The 19821-nt window shown below is 43.7% G+C and overlaps 1 protein-coding gene across 1 annotated transcript in view; it reads left to right on the forward strand.

Moving 5' to 3' along the window:
• The window catches only part of SH3KBP1 (SH3 domain containing kinase binding protein 1), a 547421-nt gene that overhangs the window by 396935 nt on the left and 130665 nt on the right, over positions 1 to 19821 (forward strand). Inside the window, exons 7-8 of the mRNA XM_075335430.1 lie at positions 8007 to 8082; positions 13509 to 13603. Coding sequence (XP_075191545.1) covers positions 8007 to 8082; positions 13509 to 13603 — 171 coding nt within the window. The remainder of the gene's footprint in view (positions 1 to 8006; positions 8083 to 13508; positions 13604 to 19821) is intronic.

A 19821-nucleotide genomic window follows, 5' to 3' on the forward strand; every position in this document is an offset into this window, starting at 1 on the left:
TGTTATGGTGTTAGTGCTGCAGACACGCTGTTGACATGCCAACAATCCTGAAGACAATACCAGACACAGGGAGCAGCGGAGGAGACTCATCGCTGGACCAGGGGAGGGTGAGTAAAAGTTTTTTTTTATTCAAAATGCAACTGGGGGACAGGGGGTTTCCCAACCCATAAAACACCTGTCCTGTCGATAGGAGATAAATATTTGGGGTCTGATAACCCCCTTAAGCAGAATAAGACTATGTTCACACGTTGCTTTTTTTGCTGCTTTTTTGCTGCAGACAAAACCTGGTCTCGGCAATAAAAAAAGCTGCTGCCAAAAATCAGGTTTTGTTGTGGCTTTGGTGTGCCTTTTGTCTATAGTACATGTTTAATAAAGTAGCAAAAACACAGTTTGCAACGTTTTTGCACTCTCATTGCTTTGAATGGTGAAGAAAACTCTGAATAAACTGACAGACTGCTTCTTTCAAAAACGCAGCAGTTTGTCATTTTAGTAAAAAAAAAACAAACAATAGTATGCATGAGATTTCTAAAAGCTCATAGCTATTGCTGTCACTGTAAAAAGCAGATATTAATTTGCAAAAAACCACTGCAAAACAAATGCACCAAAAACACAGCGTGTGAACATAGGTTAAAGCTACATGTTGTTATGACATGCAACTAATTTCACACCATCTAGAGAGCCACAGGATGCAGATCACTGATGGTAATATATAAAGTCATGTGCGTACAGTGCACTGGCACACACAATGAGCCTCTTCACAACAGAAGAGAAAACAAACAAATTAGCAGGTATTTCTCAAGCAGAAGTACAACAGGTCCAGGAAAAAGGAGGGTTTTGTCTCAGGTGCCAGGGTAAATTAACAGAGGGACCAGATACAGAAACCAGGAGTGATTAAACAGACTTAAGGCTGCTTTACACCAGACAATCTATCGTGCGATAGATCGTCGGGGTCACGGTTTTTGTGACGCACATCCGGCATCGCTGGCGATGCCGGCCTGTGTAACACCTCCTAGCGACGCAATATCGCTCACAAATCGTGAGTCGTGTACTGGTCACTAGGTTCCATAATATCGGTTCTGAAATCGGGCGACGGTTGTTCATCGTTCCCGTGGCATCACACGTCGCTCCGTGTGACACCACGGGAGCGATGAACATCGCGTACCTGCCTCTCGCGTCAGCTGCCGGCTCTATGTGGAAGGAAGGAGATGGGCGGGATGTTTACATCCTGCTCATCTCCGCCCCTCCGCTTCTATTGGCCGGCGGCCGTGTGACGTCGCTGTGACGCCGAACGTCCCTCCCACTCCAGGAAGTGGACGTTCGCCGCCCACAGCGTGGTCGCACGAGAGGTAAGTATGTGTGACGGGGGTTACCGATTTTGTGCGCCACGGGCAGCGATTTGCCCGTGACGCAATAAGGACGGGGGCGGGTACGATCGATTGTGAAATCGCACAATCGGTCGTGCCATGTAAAGCAGCCTTTAGGGTAAGTTCATACAGTGCGTTTTTCGCTGCGTTTTTGTGCGTTTTTCGGTGCGTTTTTGCCCAGAAAACTGCATGACTTTGCTTCCCCCAGCAAAGTCTATGAGTTTTCATTGTTGCTGTCTGCACACAGCATTTTTTTCAGCTGTGTTTTTGTGGTGACCTCAAAAACGCAGCATGTCAATTATTCCCGCGTTTTTCACCGCGTCTTTCATCCATTGAGTGCAATGGGATGTTGAAAAACGCAATGAGAAACGCAAATTATTATAGATGTGTTTTGGTGCGTTTCTAAGACCAAAAACGCAGCTATAAATGCAGGAGGGGGGTAGTAAAGTGACATGTACAGGAAAAGGATTCCTTCTGTCAGTAAATACAGAAGCGTGAATCCTCCCGGTACCGTCACCGCCACTTCCACCTCCAGTCCTGTGATTGTCTGCTGCAGTGCGGCGCCATGTCTGGGCGGGAGGTGGAGGCAGCGGCGAAATCAAGAGTGAACAGTAGAAAAAAAAAAAGTCATAATCACCTGTCTGCAGACTCCCGGTGCCATGCCCGCTCCCAGCTCCTCTCCCGGTAACACCGCTCCGGCTGTGTGCAGTCTCCCCGGGTACGTGCGATGGATGCAGGACCTGGCGATGGATCACTTGATGCAGTCACCTGACGCATCAGCTGATCGTAAGTCTTGGGCTGACGCCAGCGCCCGGCCGGCTTAACCTGTCAGCGGATGCCGTCAGGAGACTTCATCCCTAATTACCGGCAGCTCCTGCAGCGATCGGACGGGATCAGACTCACTCCAGGAGCTGCCGGTAATCAGCACATAAGTGAATATTTTTTTATTTTTTTTTTGCACCGATGCATCATCTGATTGTATAAAAGCCGTTTATACAATCAGCTGATGTGTCGTGGAACCTGACATCATCTGATCGCTTTGCCTTCCAGCAAACCGCTCAGATGATATTGGATCCGGATTGGACGGCGCGGGACCCTTGACCCAGGATTACTGCGGAGGGGGGTTCTTTATTTCAATAAAGATGGAGTCACTAATTGTGTTGTGTTTTATTTCTAATAAAAATATTTTTCTGTGTGTTGTGTTTTTTTTTATCTTTACTAGAAATTCATGGTGGCCATGTCTAATATTGGCATGACACCATGAATTTCGGGCTTAGGGCCAGCTGATAATATAAAGCTAGCCCTAACCCCATTATTACCCAGCGAGCCACCCCGGCATCAGGGCAGCTGGAAGAGTTGGATACAGCACCAGAAGATGGTGCTTCTATGAAAGCGCCATTTTCTGGGGTGGCTGCGGACTGCAATTTGCAGCGGGGGTGCCCAGAAAGCATGGGCATCCTGCATTGTGGATTCCAATCCCCAGCTGCCTAGTTGTACCTGGCTGGACTCAAAAATTGGGCGAAGCTCACGTCATTTTTTTTTTTAATTATTTCATGAAATTCATGAAATAATGAAAAAAAAAAGGGCTTCCCTATATTTTTGGTTCCCAGCCGGGTACAAATAGGCAGCTGGGGGTTGGGGGCAGCCCGTACCTGCCTGCTGTACCCGGCTAGCATACAAAAATATGGCGAAGCCCACGTCATTTTTTTTGTTTGGGGGGGAAAAGAAATCCTGCATACAGTCCTGGAAGGAGGATGCTGAGCCTTGTAGTTCGACAGCTGCTGTCTGCTCTCCTGCATACACTATTGGATGGAGGATGCTGAGCCTTGTAGTTCTGCAGCTGCTGTCCGCTCTCCTGCATCCACTAGTGGATGGAGTATGCTGAGCCTTGTAGGTCTGCTCCCCCTGACTCTCCCTCCAGCATACAGTCCTGCATGGAGCATGCTGAGACTTGTAGTTCTGTAGCTGTCTGCTCTCCTGCATACACTAGTGGAGAATGAAGAACATATGGAAGAAGGAAATGACATCAGACCTTTTTTTTTTTTACAACAATCTTTAATGGCAATGTTCACTGATAAAAAAAATGCAGAAAAACGCAGTGAGACAAAACGCAGCAAAACGAGCCAAAAACGCACCAAAACGCGGTAAAAACACATGCGTTTTTCCATGCGTTTTTAAAGACGCTGCGTTTCTGTGCGTTTTTAGCGCTAAAAACCGCACAAAAACGCAGCGTCAAAAAAACGCAGTGTGTGCACATAGCCTTATAGGCTGTGTAGTGGTGGCCTGATAGAAATATTACTTTACCTGGCAGGAGGTTCTTTTATGATCATCAACAGTGTTCAACAGTGTTTAGAAATATGCAGAAAGCTTAATCACCTCTTCTTTTTCCTTCTCATTTTTCTCCTCCTCCTTCTCTTCCTTCTATTATTTCTCCTGTGTCTCCTTCTCTTCCTCCTCCTTCTTCTCCTCCTGTTCCTCCTCCTCCTCCGTGTTCTCCTTTTACTCTTCTTCTCTTCCTTCTGCTCCTTGTCTTCCTTTTTTTTGTTTTCTTTTTCCTCTTTCTTTTCCTTTTTCTCCTCCTCCTCCACCTTCTCTTCCACCTACTTCTTCTCCTCCTTCTCATTTTCATTTTTCTTCTCCTTCTTCTCCTCTTCCTCCTCCTTCACCTCCTCCATATCCTTCTTTTCCTTCTTCTCCTCCATATCCTCCTCCCTTTCCTCTTTCTTTTCCTCTATCTGCTCATTCTCCTCCTTCTCTTCCTTCTTCTGCTTCTTCTCCTCCTCTTTAGGCTATGTGCGCACTAGAGCTTTTTACCTGCGGATTTACCCGCGGATTTGCCCCGGAAATTTCTTGAGAAATGTCTGCAATCTTTGTGCAGACATTTCCCATGAAATTCAATGAGAAAAAAAAATAGCTGTGCGCACTTGTGCGGATTTTTCTCAAGAAAATTTCTTGAGAAAATTTTCTCGAGAAACTTTCTTGAGAAAATGTGCATGTCCATTAATTTCCGCAGGTACCTGCGGTATTCCGGGGGTATTCCGCAGGTAGCAATGATGTGCGGTATACCACCGGAATAGCCGCGAATTACCTGCGGGAATGCTCATCGCTGCCTGCGGTTTTGCAGGAAGCGATGTCATTATGCTAGGAAGAGGAGGCGGAGCAGAGTAAACACACGTCACACTCCCTGGACGCCGCACAGAAGCACTTCCGTGCGACCTCCAGGTGCCCGTGCAGTCTGTGTCCCGCTCCAGCCTCGCGGCTGCCTGCACTGCAGGGTGTCAGTGTCTGCCCGCAGTGTCAGCAGCCTGTCACGCGGCAGCGCAGGCAGACACTGACATCCTGCAGTGCTGGGAGCCGCGGGGATGACGATCGCTGCTGTCAGGAGGTGAGATCATTACCTGCTGTGACGATCTCCTGCCTCCTGACGTCACCGCGGTCACTGCTGTCTATGCCCGTCTCGCGAGCGGCCCGAGACTGTCACTAGCGGTGACGTCACGGGCTCTCGCGATACTTCTGACAACGCGGCGGGCATAGAAGTCAGTGACAGCGCTGACATCAGCAGTACAGGAGATGATCACAGAAGGTAATGATCTCATCTATGCTCCTGATGGCAGCGCTCGTCATCCCCTGCAGTGACCTGAGCTGACCTATTGATGTTAGCTCAGGTCACTGCATTGCTCTCCCAGCCAATGGGGAACATTCTGTTCTTCATTGACTGGGACAGTGACTATGGTATGGATCGCCGTGGGACCCCCCCCCCCCTTATTGGATTACGCCGGACGTGGATTGATTGTTCTTTTCAATAAATTGGTTAAAGAGGCTATGTGGGGGAGTGTTTTTTCAAATAAAACTTTTTTTGTTGTCTATTTTTTATCTCTTACTGACTGGGTTGGTGATGCCGGGTATCTGATAGACGCCTGACCTCACCAACCCCAGGGCTTGATGCCAGGTGACATTACACATCTGGCATCAACCCCATATATTACCCCGTTTGCCAATGCACCAGGGCGCGGGATGAGCTGGGGCAAAGCGCCAGGATTGGCACGTCTAATGGATGGGGCGGCTGCGGCCTGCTATTTTTAGGCTGGGGAGTGTCCAATAACAGTGGACCTCCCTAGTCTGAGAATATCAGACCCCAGCTGTCCGCTTTACCTTGGCTGGTGATCCAATATGGGGGGGACCGCACGTTTTTTGTTTTAAATTATTTATATAATTTAAAATAACAGCGTGGGGTGCCCACTGTTTTGGATTATCAGCCAAGGTGAAGCTGCCAGCGGCGGTCTGCAGGCTGCAGCCGTCTGCTTTACCCTAGCTGGCTACAAAAAATGGGGGGACCTCACGTCGGTTTTTTTTAATTATTTATTTATTTTATGGCTAAATACAAGGCTAAGCACCCTTTAGTGCCACATGAAAGTCACTAAAGGGTGCCAGCTTAGAAAATGCAGGGAGGTGGAACATTATATAGGTTTTTCTCTTCTATCTATCTATCTATCTATCTATCCCTCTATCTATCTATCCCTCTATCTATCTATCCATCTATCCCTCTATCTATCTATCCATCTATCCCTCTATCTATCTATCTATTCATCTATCTATCTATCTATTCATCTATCTATCTATCTATTCATCTATCTATCTATCCCTCTATCTATCTATCTATTCATCTATTCATCTATCTATCTATCCCTCTATCTATCTATCTATTCATCTATCCATCTTTCCCTCTATCCTTTATCTGTCTATCGATTATCTTTATTATTTATTGCAGGGACAAACCTGCGGTAAATCCGCGGTAAATCCGCGGCAAATCCGCATGCGGATTTGGTGCGGATTTTTTCCGCAGGTCCGGAAATCTTTCACTGGCAGAAGTTTCTCAAGAAATTTTCTTGAGAAACTTCACATTTCTAGTGCGCACATAGCCTTATGCTTCTGTTTCTTCTCCTTTTCTTTCTTCTTCTCCTTCTCCTCCTCTTCCTCCTCCTTCTTCACCTTTTCATCTTTCTCCTCCTCCTTCTTTTCCTCCTCCTCCTACTTCTCCTCCTTCTTTTCCTCCTTATCCTTCTTTTCCTTCTCCTTTGCCTCTTTCTTTTCCTTCTTCCCCTTCATACTCCCTGAAAACAGAAGTCAAAATCACTAAATTTGCAATTTAAAGATGCCCCCAGTTATTACAGATAAGGATTATCACTTCAAATAAGAAGAACATATGATCAGAGTGTTCGAGGTCCATACTTCACCAGTGCTCAACATTCAGGTCAGAAGCGAGAGAGTGGCATTTATTCTGCACATCCTGGAAAGGGTCTGTCATAACAGAGAACATGGCATCTCTTCCAATGACTTGACAAGGGAGTACTTGTACTAAGACTCGTAAATTACAGTACGTTCTCAGAACCAGCATGTAAATCATGTGAATTAATGATTACCTGGAGCCAAAAAGGCAAAACATGAAAATTTCATGTGGCTCTAGAATAGTGTAAAAACTGTGCTGTCTTTTCCTCAAAAGTTCAGTTGTTTTCTCCCAGACCTGAGAATGTCTAGTCAGTCACGACTAGTTTGTGACAAACGTTCCATCTCATGGGTCTATTGTACATACTGATTTTCCATTCTTCGTTCTCAGATTACTATGATTACATCAGTATGTTCCTGGGTTCACTTTTCACTTCCCTCTCCCACATTAGCAAATGTTTCCAATGTATACGCCTAACATATATCCTGCTCATATGACCTAAATGTGTGACATATAGTTGCATACATCACCCTTTAATTTCCCTTGAATAAAAAATTGTATTTACAATTTTTTTTGGGGGGGGGCAGAAAAATGTTTTTGGCTTCAGTTTGCAATTAAGATTTTATCTAAATTAGATTGCTTGCATTTTTGAGTGCGTGTATTTTTTTGCATGCGGTTTTATCAGTTATTTATGCTGCGGTTTTTGACCAATTTTGAAATGTATTAATAAAGCTTCTTTGTTTTTTGATATTTACTGTCATTTGTCTTTAATAAATCTTTCTAGCTACAGTGATGTGCGAATTATAAGTGTGTTTTTGTGTATTTATACTGTGGAGATGCACTAAAAATGCATTTATGTTTTTTGCCTATGGACTTTCCTCATTTCATTCAAGTTTATGGGGATAATCCGTAAACAAAATCATATTTACTGGCAAAGAAATTGACTTTTTGCAGATTTTGAATTCACTCCACTGGTCACTTTCCTCAGTGTAAAAAAACAGCACTTGTACATATGAAAGCCTTGTGCACGATCAGGCTCTTTACTGTCTGTCAATCATGGCTGGAGGGCCAGTGTTACAGGGCAGACAGGGGGCACCCAAGCACGGTACAGGGGCACCCATCGGACTGCTCTGGGACCAGTAGATGGCCGTGCTGGCCAATCTCAATGCTTATTTTATAAGGTGGTAAAAGATTGGAGAACGTAGGAAAACATCTGATGACACCTTCACTTTACAAGTAAAATAGTGTTAAAAGGTGGACGGGGACTGAACAAAGTCCTCAGCTTTAGAATTGTGTACTTCGTTTCCATTTTAGATCCACATGCTTTCACACCAAATTTTAAACCCATCCTTTAATATTCAGGTTGATGGTTGAATGGATTTCAGAAGTTACAAATTCTTATTTTTTCATTTCTACAGACAATGGGGAAAAAAATTCCACCAACTATGGCATCGCAGGAATCTCTGAAGATGGAAGCAGAAAACAAATCAAAGAGTAAGATTTCTTCTCTGCACCGTTATTGCCGTTTTAGTATTTCCATTATGTCCTATGATGTAGAATGTCATTTTTTTATATTTTGTGCTCGCTTTACTTTACCCAGGTAAACATTATCATACATGCCAGACAGTGACCACTTGGTGATCAAGTGTCATAAAATACTAATTAATACTTTTCCCCCTTCTCAATTAAGTTTCCAGAAGCACCGTAAAGTTTTCCATAGTGCCATAATGCCCTGATGAGTTTCCCAGGAGTTAACCCCATGGTGCCATAGAGTCATAAAGGATTTTATACATATTAAACAAATTTAAAAAAAAAATTCTACATGGAGAAAATGGCAAAAAAAAAATCAAAACTAAACATAATCAACCATTTTATCCCCCACTACTCCAGTGGTCCCCATCGGGCTCTGCTTACTTCCTGCAGTGATAACATGCCATCCATGCACACCTTACCACTGCAGCTATTCCTTGGCCTAATATGCCATACATTATTAATGAGACTACTGATTCGAAGCAGTGGTCATTTGCCCACAGCCCATCAGTTTTGCTGGAAACCGTTGGAGGCTACTAGAGTAGCAGCGCCAGAGGCTGTGAAGGTAGAATATCATTACCTTGGGACTCATTTTCTTAAATAAGTGGAACACCCCATTGGTTTTCCATCTCCATGCCAGGTCTTGCTTACTAGGTTTGCAGCCTCTTCCAGTCTCTCTATGGAGGTGACTTCATTATGCTGACGTGCATCTGAAAATGTGACCATTTCAATATGTACATAGGCAAAAAGTACCCTGCCTGAGAGCTCTTCTAATATCTCCCCCATTGGTGCGCTATTGTGTACAATTTATTTTCATTTTAGATTCTAAGTTACATAACTTGCATTTAGCAGAACATAAAATATATGTTTTTCATCAAGTCATGTTATATTATATGGACCGGTTTAATCTGTGCTGTGTTCTAGCACAAATGACTGCCTGTCGTAAACCAGGAGCCGTGTGACATAAGTGTGTCATTGCTTGATGTGATCTCGGGATATGGGATCAGAAGGTCTCAGCCCATTGTTGATTGTAGATCCGCTTTAATGCCCTCTCATCATTTACCCTGAGTTGATGTGTATTTAATTCCATCCAGTACTGAAGGAGTTAAGGTGCATTTCTATCCTACAGTGTTCTACCTGGTAGTTGTAACCTCATCTGCAGCCACTCCCTTGTGCAATAAAGATCCATTCCTCACTCCCTATGCCAGCTATAGCTTTCTCCTATGCTGACCATGTTGAAGGAGCTCTTTGCTGCATAGCGGTGCTTTTGTTACTCTTGCAGCTGCAAAGGTTTTCCTACGGAAGAATCCAAGAAGTGCTTTTTGTTTTGCCTTTCCTCACCTGTGTGTCTTCCCTTCCTCGTGTTGTTTTATTGCATTAGCGACACTAGCATCTCGCTAGCCTTCAACTAGTCAGGGTAAGTTCAGGGCCAGCGAGGGCCTTGGCACGTGATAGGCATACGGGGGGAAGGACCCGCCTAGGGATGTTAAGGAGTGTAGGGATCAGCCTCAGGTGAGTGTAGGAAGTGACCCCGCTCCCCTCTCCCTAGCACCAGGGCCTACCATTGTATCGTTTTCCTGGTGTACCCTTTGTGTTGCATCCCTTGCTGGGGATCCTCCTCTCCTCCAGCGTGACATTACCCTGGTGTTCCTTCTGTGTAGCACCGCTCGCTGGGAGTCCTCTTGTTCTTAGCTTGACACCTGTAGTCACATCTTGACACCATGTTGCCTCATACCTTTGAATACTGTAGTCAGACAAATAGGTGGCAGCAGTGATAAAACCACTTAGCCAGTCTAATGTATAACCATGACACATTAGGTATATATGAACATAAGACTGGCACATAAGTGCCGGTCTTATGTTCATATATTATTTGGGTGTGCCATCCCTTGACCGAGCACCTGCAATTTTGAGTGCCGCCTGGATATCACTTCTCACGCATGGCACATTAGGAGAACCATACCCGGTTATCAGATTGTGCATGCTTTATTCTACCAGAACTCCTCAAATCAATGACTTTCAGTCTTATAAAGGGCACTCATCCACAACAAATAGCTGATTGAAGAATGTTTATCTGTGGCATCAGCCCAGATACACATTGACTGCAGGCGCACAATCTTTACAGCCAAGCACAGCCTTGGCATAGAGAGAGCCGGGATTATAGGGAAATATCACTGAGTGGTTTGGTGTAAAATAACGATCACTTCCTATGCAATCATTTTTCATTAGCGCATTCACGCTATTTATGAATGTCATTGCTTCCATTTTCACAGATGTTTTGATTCTTTAAGTTTCGCTTGATATCTACATTTTTCCTCCCTGGTTGAAAAGTAGCTGATTCCGCAATATGATTTCCTTCAGAATGATAAAGCATGTTATTCTATGTGCTAAGTATAAGCAATGGGCAAAGCTGAAAAAAGGAAGGACCGCAGCACCCACTCTGCCTTTAGGAAGTGGCCTTTGTATTCTGTAACATTTTTAGCGAGGAACTGTTTGAGATTCTCAGAACTGTCCATTATTTGAACTAAAATAATTTTACTAAAAGCTTAACACCCAGACGTTAGTGTTGGCGTCAACTTCTATTTTGAGGAGAACGCCACATTTGGCAACAACAACTCTCTTATTATACTGTGAGACCGGAAGGAGCGCCACCCAAGTCTGCCTATAAATGATCCTCCCTTTCAAGCTTTTCTGGTCCAATGTGAAGATTCTGTCTCCTACTTTAGACTCCTATACTTCAATATATTTTGAGATGTGTCTTCCAAGTAGTTTATGCCCATTTCACACAACCAGCTTACAATACTATTTATAGCATTTTATGGAATATGGTTTCATCAACCAATTAAACCACTAGTATATCCCTGTCACAGGGCCATGAAAACTTGTCAAATCTTTAATAAAATTATTTGGAAGCCATGAGAACATTATTCAGATCTAGGAGGATACTTTTTCTCCTTGTGGACACTGTCAGACTTACTGTATGAGCCATCTTGGAGATAAAAGTATGCAAATCTGCTTTCTTCCTGAGCTTCAGTGCACGAGCATGGCCACTACACAGCGTATGTCGCTGTGGAGTACTGGCTTCATACACGATTTAGTGCCGGCGGCTGAGGGATCTACTAAAAGCTTATCAGTGGAGATCACCCATTGATCTCTGATATTGATTGCCTATCCTAAGGATAGGACATTAATCTTAAAGTCCTGGACAACCTCCATAATGTGTAAAGGCCCCCCAGACTAATATTGGCCTTATATCACCCTTATATCACCAGGTTCAGTCTAATTTGTATGGGGGCCCCCGACTGTTCTTCAAAAAAGGAAGTTAGGGGAGATAGGTAATCCTTTTTTTCTTTTTGAGAAGCCACCACATGAGATGTGCAATGGTTCACGTCTGTATTGGAATCTTTTTAGTACAACCACTTGGGTAGCGCAGGGAGCATAGTCAATGGAAACACTGGGAAGTCAGAGGTTGGTACACAGAAACATCAATACAGTATGGAGGAGCAGCAGGTGCGAGAGCTACACTGAAGGCTGGGAGCTCAATAATCTCACAAGGAAAGAAGTGCAAGGCCAAACTTAGGTTATCCAATCAGGAATGAAACATGGTGGAGCCCATGAGGAACAACATACACTGGTAGCTGAAAGAGCAAGGAGCTGTCCAGAGAGGGCTGAAAAGCTCAAGGTTTTTGGCAGTGGCTCTCGGAGAGAATACAGGAACGCACAGCAGTGACTGATCTTGGCTGTGGGAGAGTTGATAGCTGTCAGCTGAACGATCAGCCGAACCAACCTACTACTACCTACTAACCTAACTACTCTCTAGCGCCCCTCTTGCCGGCAGGCCAATTCGGTACTGCAGGACAATGAACAGAATGAGGCTGCTGAGCTGATAATTCCAAATATTGGAGGTCTCACAGCAAGGATAAATGTATATATTATACACCGATTCCCGCTAATGGAATATATATATATATATATATATATATATATACCTCGGTACCCTTAATGATAGCACTCCAATAATTCTATGCAATAATAATTACGCTGCCACCACCCAGCTTTTTGGGATAGCTGGGGAACCGTTTCAGATAGCATAAGGCCCTTCGGGTTTTTGGATTCGTATATAAAGCATGAGGAAAGAAACTATTACATTTTATATATTTAATCCGAAAATAGGCAGTGTTTAAAAAATATACAAGAATTTACAAGAGGGAACAATACAATTACAGTATAGACAGTTACATAAAAATAAAAGGTATAAACGTGAAACTTACTAAACTCGTGCCATAGAGGTGACATCTGAATTTAGGGAGGGAGGGACTCCAAGAGAAGAAGATGGTATAATCGGCCAGCATCACCACTTGCTGATGCCCTCCAGTACTGTCTGCCCCCATCAAGGAGCTAGTCGCTTTTATGCCCTTAGGTAACCCCCCTCTCTGTGACCTCATTTTACAGTCTCTTGTGGGCTGTGCCGAGATTGTCACAAAGTTCTTTAATTCTAGCTTATCACATATCTTTGCCCCTGGGCCACACAGGTGAAAGATATTAATGTCATATTTTATATCTTAATTTTACATTTACATAGGTACCAAACACAACGCATCTAGCATGATTTTACTGGCCAATACTAATTTGTCGTGATACCAGCGATCTCCCAGTCAAATTAAACGGTGCGCTGGGTTCAGTGCTCCACAGGGATTCTAGCAATATGTTTTTAATTTTTCTAGCATTAACATAGCGTTTAAAAACTATTTTAGAAGTTTTTCCCTCCAACAGCACAAAGGATTGTCTTTTCTATGCAACCTTTGGCTGTAGCTCTACCATCACCCAAAGTCATAAATACCTAAACTTTCAGGCCGATCAGATTATCGTCATGACGATCTGTGTCTGATGGCAAAGAGGGGGGTAAGGACCCTTCAAGAGTTTTTACATGACAACATCCAATTGTGGAACGTATTATTATTCCGAGATCTATTGACTAAATTGATCTTTGTTTGTGGGAAAACAGATTTAAATTCAATCTGCCCAGTGCTTAGTACACATTAGATGGGTGGCTGAATCCGGGTGGTTCGGCCATCTTTGTGTATACAGGCTTTTGAAGTTATATAACTGCAATATTGTCTATGTACCTTTTTGTTTTGGGTTTTTTTTTCTATAGACCACCAGTGCTTCAGTTTTCCAAATCAAATCTTTGGAAACCCTCATCATGCATGTTATGATAGTGAGCTCTATTTTATGCCTAGCAGCAGTTTAGTAATATTGGATTGAGTATATTCATGCGCACAGAGTTATTAATTATTGGCCTCTGCCAGCTTCTCTGATAGCAGCCTATCTATTTGCATACTGATTACAGATGCTAAATAAATCACATCTTGTTCCTTTTTGTTTTGTAGCCAAGGAATACTGTAAAGTTCTCTTCCCTTATGAAGCGCTCAATGAAGACGAATTGACAATCAGAGAAGGTGATATTGTGCTTGTCGTAAACAAGGTAATTTCCTGACATTAATGTTCAGATCAGATATTTATTCTGGCACTTTCAGAATGGAAATCTTAATCTTACAGTTCCATTATGAAGTACTGTGCTTATTTTATTGCCATCTGGGGCAAATTACAAATAGCTTGAACTTCAGGAAGAAATATTTTAATCTCAATTTAAAGTTCAACTGGGCTGTGACCACCAAAAATTCAGGTCACCAGATATGTTTTAGACTCAGGATTAGAGATGTGCGGACCCGTTGAAGTTCGGGTTCGGCAGGTTCAAGCAGACTTTAGATAAAGGTTTGTTCGGGACCCGACCTGAACCTTTTTGGAACTCACTGATTGGGCAGTGCTGCCAAATGATGCCATATTGTGTTGTATCAGGAAGGGATTTACCCCTAAAAAATATTGCTTTGCTGAAAAATGCTGCAATTGCTATCAGGATGATACATGAGAGCAATAGTGACTATAAGGCCCTGTGCGCACTTACCAGTTTTTCCCGCGGATTTCCTGCGGTTTTGCTGCTTGTTTCGCTGCAGAAAATGCATAACATCTCTGCAGTGGATCACCAGCAAAACCTATGGAAAAAAAAATACTGTGCGCACTATGCGGAATTTGACAGCTGCATGTTTTGCTGCGGGATTCCCGCAGCAAAAACAATTGCATGTCACTTCTTTTCCGAACATCGCTGCGGGATTTCACTCCATTGACTGCCATGTAATTGGGAAATCCCGCAGGGAATAATGCAGGTAGCAAATTCTGTGCGGTTCATTGCGTTTTCCTGCGTTATTCCCCCCGGTATTTCGCGGTTTACCTGCGGTAATGTACATCGCTGCCTGCGGTTTGCAGGGAAGTGATGTCATTATGACAGGAAGAGGAAGCGGAGCAGAGTAAATACACACACATCACAGACACACACAGACATCACAGACACAGACATACTAATAATAATTAATAATAATAATTTTATTCATTTATATAGCGCTATTAATTCCACAGTGCTTTACATACATTGGCAACACTGTCCCCATTGGGGCTCACAATCTAGAGTCCCTATCAGTATGTCTTTCGAGTGTGAGAGGAAACTGGAGTACCCGGAGGAAACCCACGCAAACACGGGGAGAACATACAAACTCCTTGCAGATGGTGTCCTTGGTGGGATTTGAACCCAGAACCCCAGCGCTGCAAGACTGCAGTGCTAACCACTGAGCCACCGTGCCGCCCGTTTTTTCTTTTTAAACACTGCCTATTTTCGGATTAAATATAAAAAATGTAATAGTTTCTTTCCTCATGCTTTATATACGAATCTAAAACCCTGAAGGGCCTTATGCTATCTGAAACGGGTCCCCAGCTACCTGTAAAAAGTCTGGGTGGTGGCAGCATAATTATTAGTGCATAGAATTATTGGAGTGCTATCATTAAGGGTACCGAGGATATATATATATTGCATTAGCGGGAATCTGTGATATATACATTTACCCTTGCTGTGAGACCTCCAATATTTGGCATTATTAGATCAGCAGCCTCATTTTATGCATTGTCCTGCAATACCAAAAGTGGCCTGCATACAAGGGGGGCGCTAGAGAGTAGTCGTGTGACAAATCAGCGAACAGGTGCGGGATTTCCTGAGTGACTCCCCCGGCTGTTCATGACAAATTGTCGCAAATACCAATTTGTCATGAACAGGCGGGGAAGTCACTCAGAAATCCGCAGCTGTTCACTGATTTGTTACACATGACTACTCTCTAGCGCCTCCCTTGACTGCAGGCCACTTTTGGTACTGCAGGACAATGCATAAGATGAGGCTGCTGAGCTAATAATGCCAAATATTGGAGGTCTCACAGCAAGGGTAAATTTATATATCACCGATTCCCGCTAATGGAATATATATATACACCTCCGTACCCTTAATGATAGCACTCCAATAATTCTATGCAATAACAATTACGCTGCCACCACCCATACTTTCTACAGTTAGCTGGGGACCCGTTTCAGATAGCAGAAGGCCCTTCGGGGTTTATTGGATTCGTATATAAAGCATGAGGAAGAAACTATTACATTTTTATATATTTAATCCGAAAATAGGCAGTGTTTAAAAAATATACAAGAATTTACAAAAGGGAACAATACACATTACGGCATAGACAGTTACATTAAAATAAAAGGTATAAAAGTGAAACTTACTAAACTCGTGCCCTAGAAATGACGTCGAAGCTTAGGGAGGGTGGGAACTCCAAGATGGTAGAAGAACGGCCAGCATCACCCTTTCTGATGCCCTCCAAAGTACCGCATGCATTATGCGACAGTCCCGGAGTGTCCCCGGCTCTTCTTGTTGCCGTGATGTGGTGGCAATCAAGGTAATGTAAGGAGTTAATGGCGGCGGATCGCCGCCACTAAGTCCAGGCTTGATCATGGCAGCGTCTATGAGACAGCTGACATGATCAACCTGTAAGTAAAGTGAAAAAACACACACACCGAAAAATCCTTTATTTTAAATAAAACACAAAAAAGCTCCTGGTTCACCATTTTATTAACCCCCCTGAAACACACAGCTCCGGCGTAATCCACACAGCTCCGGCGTAATCCACGTCCTGCGATGCTTTCATCCAGCCGCGACTGACACAGCGCTGAATGCAGCCTCGCAGCGAGACAGCAGTGAGGTAACCACAGGGCATTTCTCACGGCCGGTAATGTGAACTCACTACCGACCGTGAGAAATGCAGCGTGTGCTCACAGGGACTCTATCTATTCTTCTATCTATTCTTCTATCTATTCTTCTATCTGTCTATTTATCTATCTATCTATCTATCTCAGAATTAAATGACTTTTTTTTTCTTTTCAATGTGCTTTATTGCATTGAATGCAATAAAGCACATGTACCAACCCGCACGCGGCAATACCGCGGGAAAACCGCAGCAAACCGCGGCAAACCGCATGCGGTTTTCGGGTGCGGTTTGCCGCGGTTTTTTACCGCGGGTGCGGTAATCTTCCAATGCCTGCGGAATTTTCTTGAGAAAATTCCATTTTCCAGTGCGCACAAAGCCTAAGGCTATGTGTTCACGGGACAATGTACACGCGGATTTTGACGCGGAAAACCTGTGTATTTATCTGGATTTTCTAGATAAATCCGCGGGTTTTAGCAAGTACAGACACTCCCCATGTTATCCTATGGGACATGGGGATTGTATGTGTCCATGCTGCGGTATGTGCAGCTGCGGAATATGCTGTGGATGTCCCGCAGCAGCATGTAACTGCATGTCAATTATTCCTGCGGAAATATCTGCGGAAATCCCGGCCCTCCACTATGGAGATAGAGGCCGGGACGTCCGCAGGTAAGTCACATGAATGTCCGCAGGTTTATCTCAGATATTTCGCTGGAATCCCGTAGCAATGGATAGCTGCGGATTGCAGGGAGCAGCTGCGGTAAACCTGCGGACAGACCTGTAGATATATCCGCGGGTACATTGTCCCGTGGGCACATAGCCTAAAAGTCTATGAGCGTTGTACTATGGCTTCTTATAACATGGAGGTATTATGGAGCCTTATTACAGTATTCTACATGAACTCTCATGTAAAGCAGGAACACATTGCCATTCACGTTACATAACATCTGCCTCCTGAGCTCTATATCAATTTCATAGCCACTGTAAATAATTGTAAGAATGCCCCTTTTAACATAGCTCCTACTTGCAAAAAAAATTAGCTTTCACTTTTTCCTGCAGGTCGTCGTGTCACATAAAATGACACCCAGTATCCAAATCAATGTTTATTGGTCAGCAATAGTGATGGGAGAATAATAATTTTCCTTGTTCTGCTTATGCGTAACAAATCCCAAAGTACTATTCCGGTATTCGTCACAAATAACAAACCTCATGCAAGTCAATGGACAAACTGAGCATTTTTCTTGTTGTGATGAATACTGGAATAGTACTCGGTATTTGGGAGTATTATCCAAACACAAATAGTTACTATTTTCCCATCACTAGTCATCGAGTATCAGGCAAGCATCCCAGTATGTTATGTACAGCAGGCATTGCATGTACTTAGCCATACAGTGCAGCAATTATGTCTATTTTGACACATTATATGCAAATATGTAAAATAACAGACGTGCCGAATCAAACAGTTCAGTGATTGACTGCAGCAGTCTGCTGGAGCTGATCGGGAATGTGCCCTTGCTCTACATTGTGGCAAATGTGGGCAGTTCATGGCAAAGACTCTGTAATATGTGCTTCTGCTAATCATCTAGCCCTGAAACATCACCACTGTTCTACTATATTATGTGCTTTTCCATAGTTTGTCTGTAGAACAGAAACCATTAATTACTAGTAAATAGCATGCTCTAGACCAGAAGATAAAGGAATCATTGTAAAAAAATAGAGCTTATGGTCAGCGCCAGATGTAGAACAACAGAAACTGGGAAGACGAGACAGACGAGCAGGCACGAGCTAAGTCAAGAACAGGCACCGGTCAAGACATGGATGAAAACGTCATAATAGAAACAGCTAGAGCCAGGACAGGATGAACCCAGTCAGCAGGCGAGGATTTGATGCTGAATGCCCTTTAAATGTACTGCCATCCCTGATGTACGCCCATCCAATGCTGCCAGCCGATGAGAAAAACAAAAGTGTGGCTAATCCAATGAGACTATATGTGAGGTGGAACCAATAGAGGAAGCATTCGTTTTTCCACTAACTGAATCCCCACAAAAGCTGTGGTCATTTCCCAGGCGCAGATGAGTAAACTGATACATTTAGGGCACAATATATTTCTATAGTTGTGTTTTTTAGTTAGTTGAAAACAAGATTTTCACCCAAGTTAAATCTTTTATATTTCCATTCCCAGTTGATCCACGAGGAAAGCAGACAGTTTGCACATAAGGTTCTGTTTACACTTCCCTTTACACATTCTGTTGGTCTGTTCCATTATGAGGAACTGACAAACTGATTTAATATTCAAAATGGATCTGTGAAATAACTGATCCTAATTAGAGCCCTGCACATGTTCGAGTTCGGCGGTTCTGGCTGGACTTTAAAAAAAAGTCCACTTCGGACCCGGATTTGAACCAAACTTGACCATGCATGCTGAACCCCATATAAGTCTAAGGGACCCAAACTTAAGTGTTATAAAATGGTGTTAGTAAGGGCTGGGGGGCTGCAAAAGGAAACAAAATGGAGATTAATGGAGATCAATTATACTTACCGAGTTTCCACGCTGCTGTCACACTGCTTCCAGGTTCGCTCATTACATCTCATGAATATTCAATGCTTCGCCCACCCACCCCCTGTGACAGTGTCTGTGATTGGTTGCAGTCAGACAGCCGGCATCTGTGGTTGGTTGCCCTAACACTAGCTGTCCTGGCCCCATACTGGAGTGTAAAAATAATTGGAAAAAATGGCGTAGGATCACCTGTATTTTGAAACCCAGCGCAGATAAGCAGACAGCTGGAGGCTGCGACCCCCAGCTGTGTGCCTTATATTTGCTGTGTATCTTCGCCCACCCACCCCCTGTGACAGTGTCTGTGATTGGTTGCAGTCAGACAGCCGGCATCTGTGGTTGGTTGCCCTAACACTAGCTGTCCTGGCCCCGTACTGGAGTGTAAAAATAATTGGAAAAAATGGCGTAGGATCACCTGTATTTTGAAACCCAGCGCAGATAAGCAGACAGCTGGAGGCTGCGACCCCCAGCTGTGTGCCTTATATTTGCTGTGTATCAAAATACGAGCGACAAAATGCTGCTTTTTTTAAATTATTTAAATAAAACATTTAAAAAAACAGCTTGCGATCCACCACGATTTTGATGCCCAACCAAGATAAAATGGACATCTGGGGCTGGTATTCTCATGCTGGGGAGGCGCCCATGGCTATTGAGCCTTCCCCACTCTAAAAATAGCAGCCCCAGAATTGACACATCTATAAAATGTGCCAATCCTGGTGCTTATCCGGCTCATCCTGATTGCCGTAGACCGGTGGCAGACATGCTAATATAAGGGGTTAATGTCAGCTGTGAATTGTCAAAAAATCACAGCTGCCACGAAGCCCTGGATTAGTAATGGGTAGGGGTCTATCAGATCCCCCACATTACTAACCATGTAAGTAAAAGGAAATAAACACAGAGAAAAATCCTTATTCTCGAATTTATTAACGCTCAAAACACCCCTGCAGGTCCGACGTAAGTCAAAGACACAATGTCCCTTGATGATCCTGGCTCTGCTACATCTGAGGTCGC

Source organism: Anomaloglossus baeobatrachus, chromosome 2 (genome assembly GCF_048569485.1).
Source record: "Anomaloglossus baeobatrachus isolate aAnoBae1 chromosome 2, aAnoBae1.hap1, whole genome shotgun sequence".
Classification (NCBI taxonomy): domain Eukaryota; kingdom Metazoa; phylum Chordata; class Amphibia; order Anura; family Aromobatidae; genus Anomaloglossus; species Anomaloglossus baeobatrachus.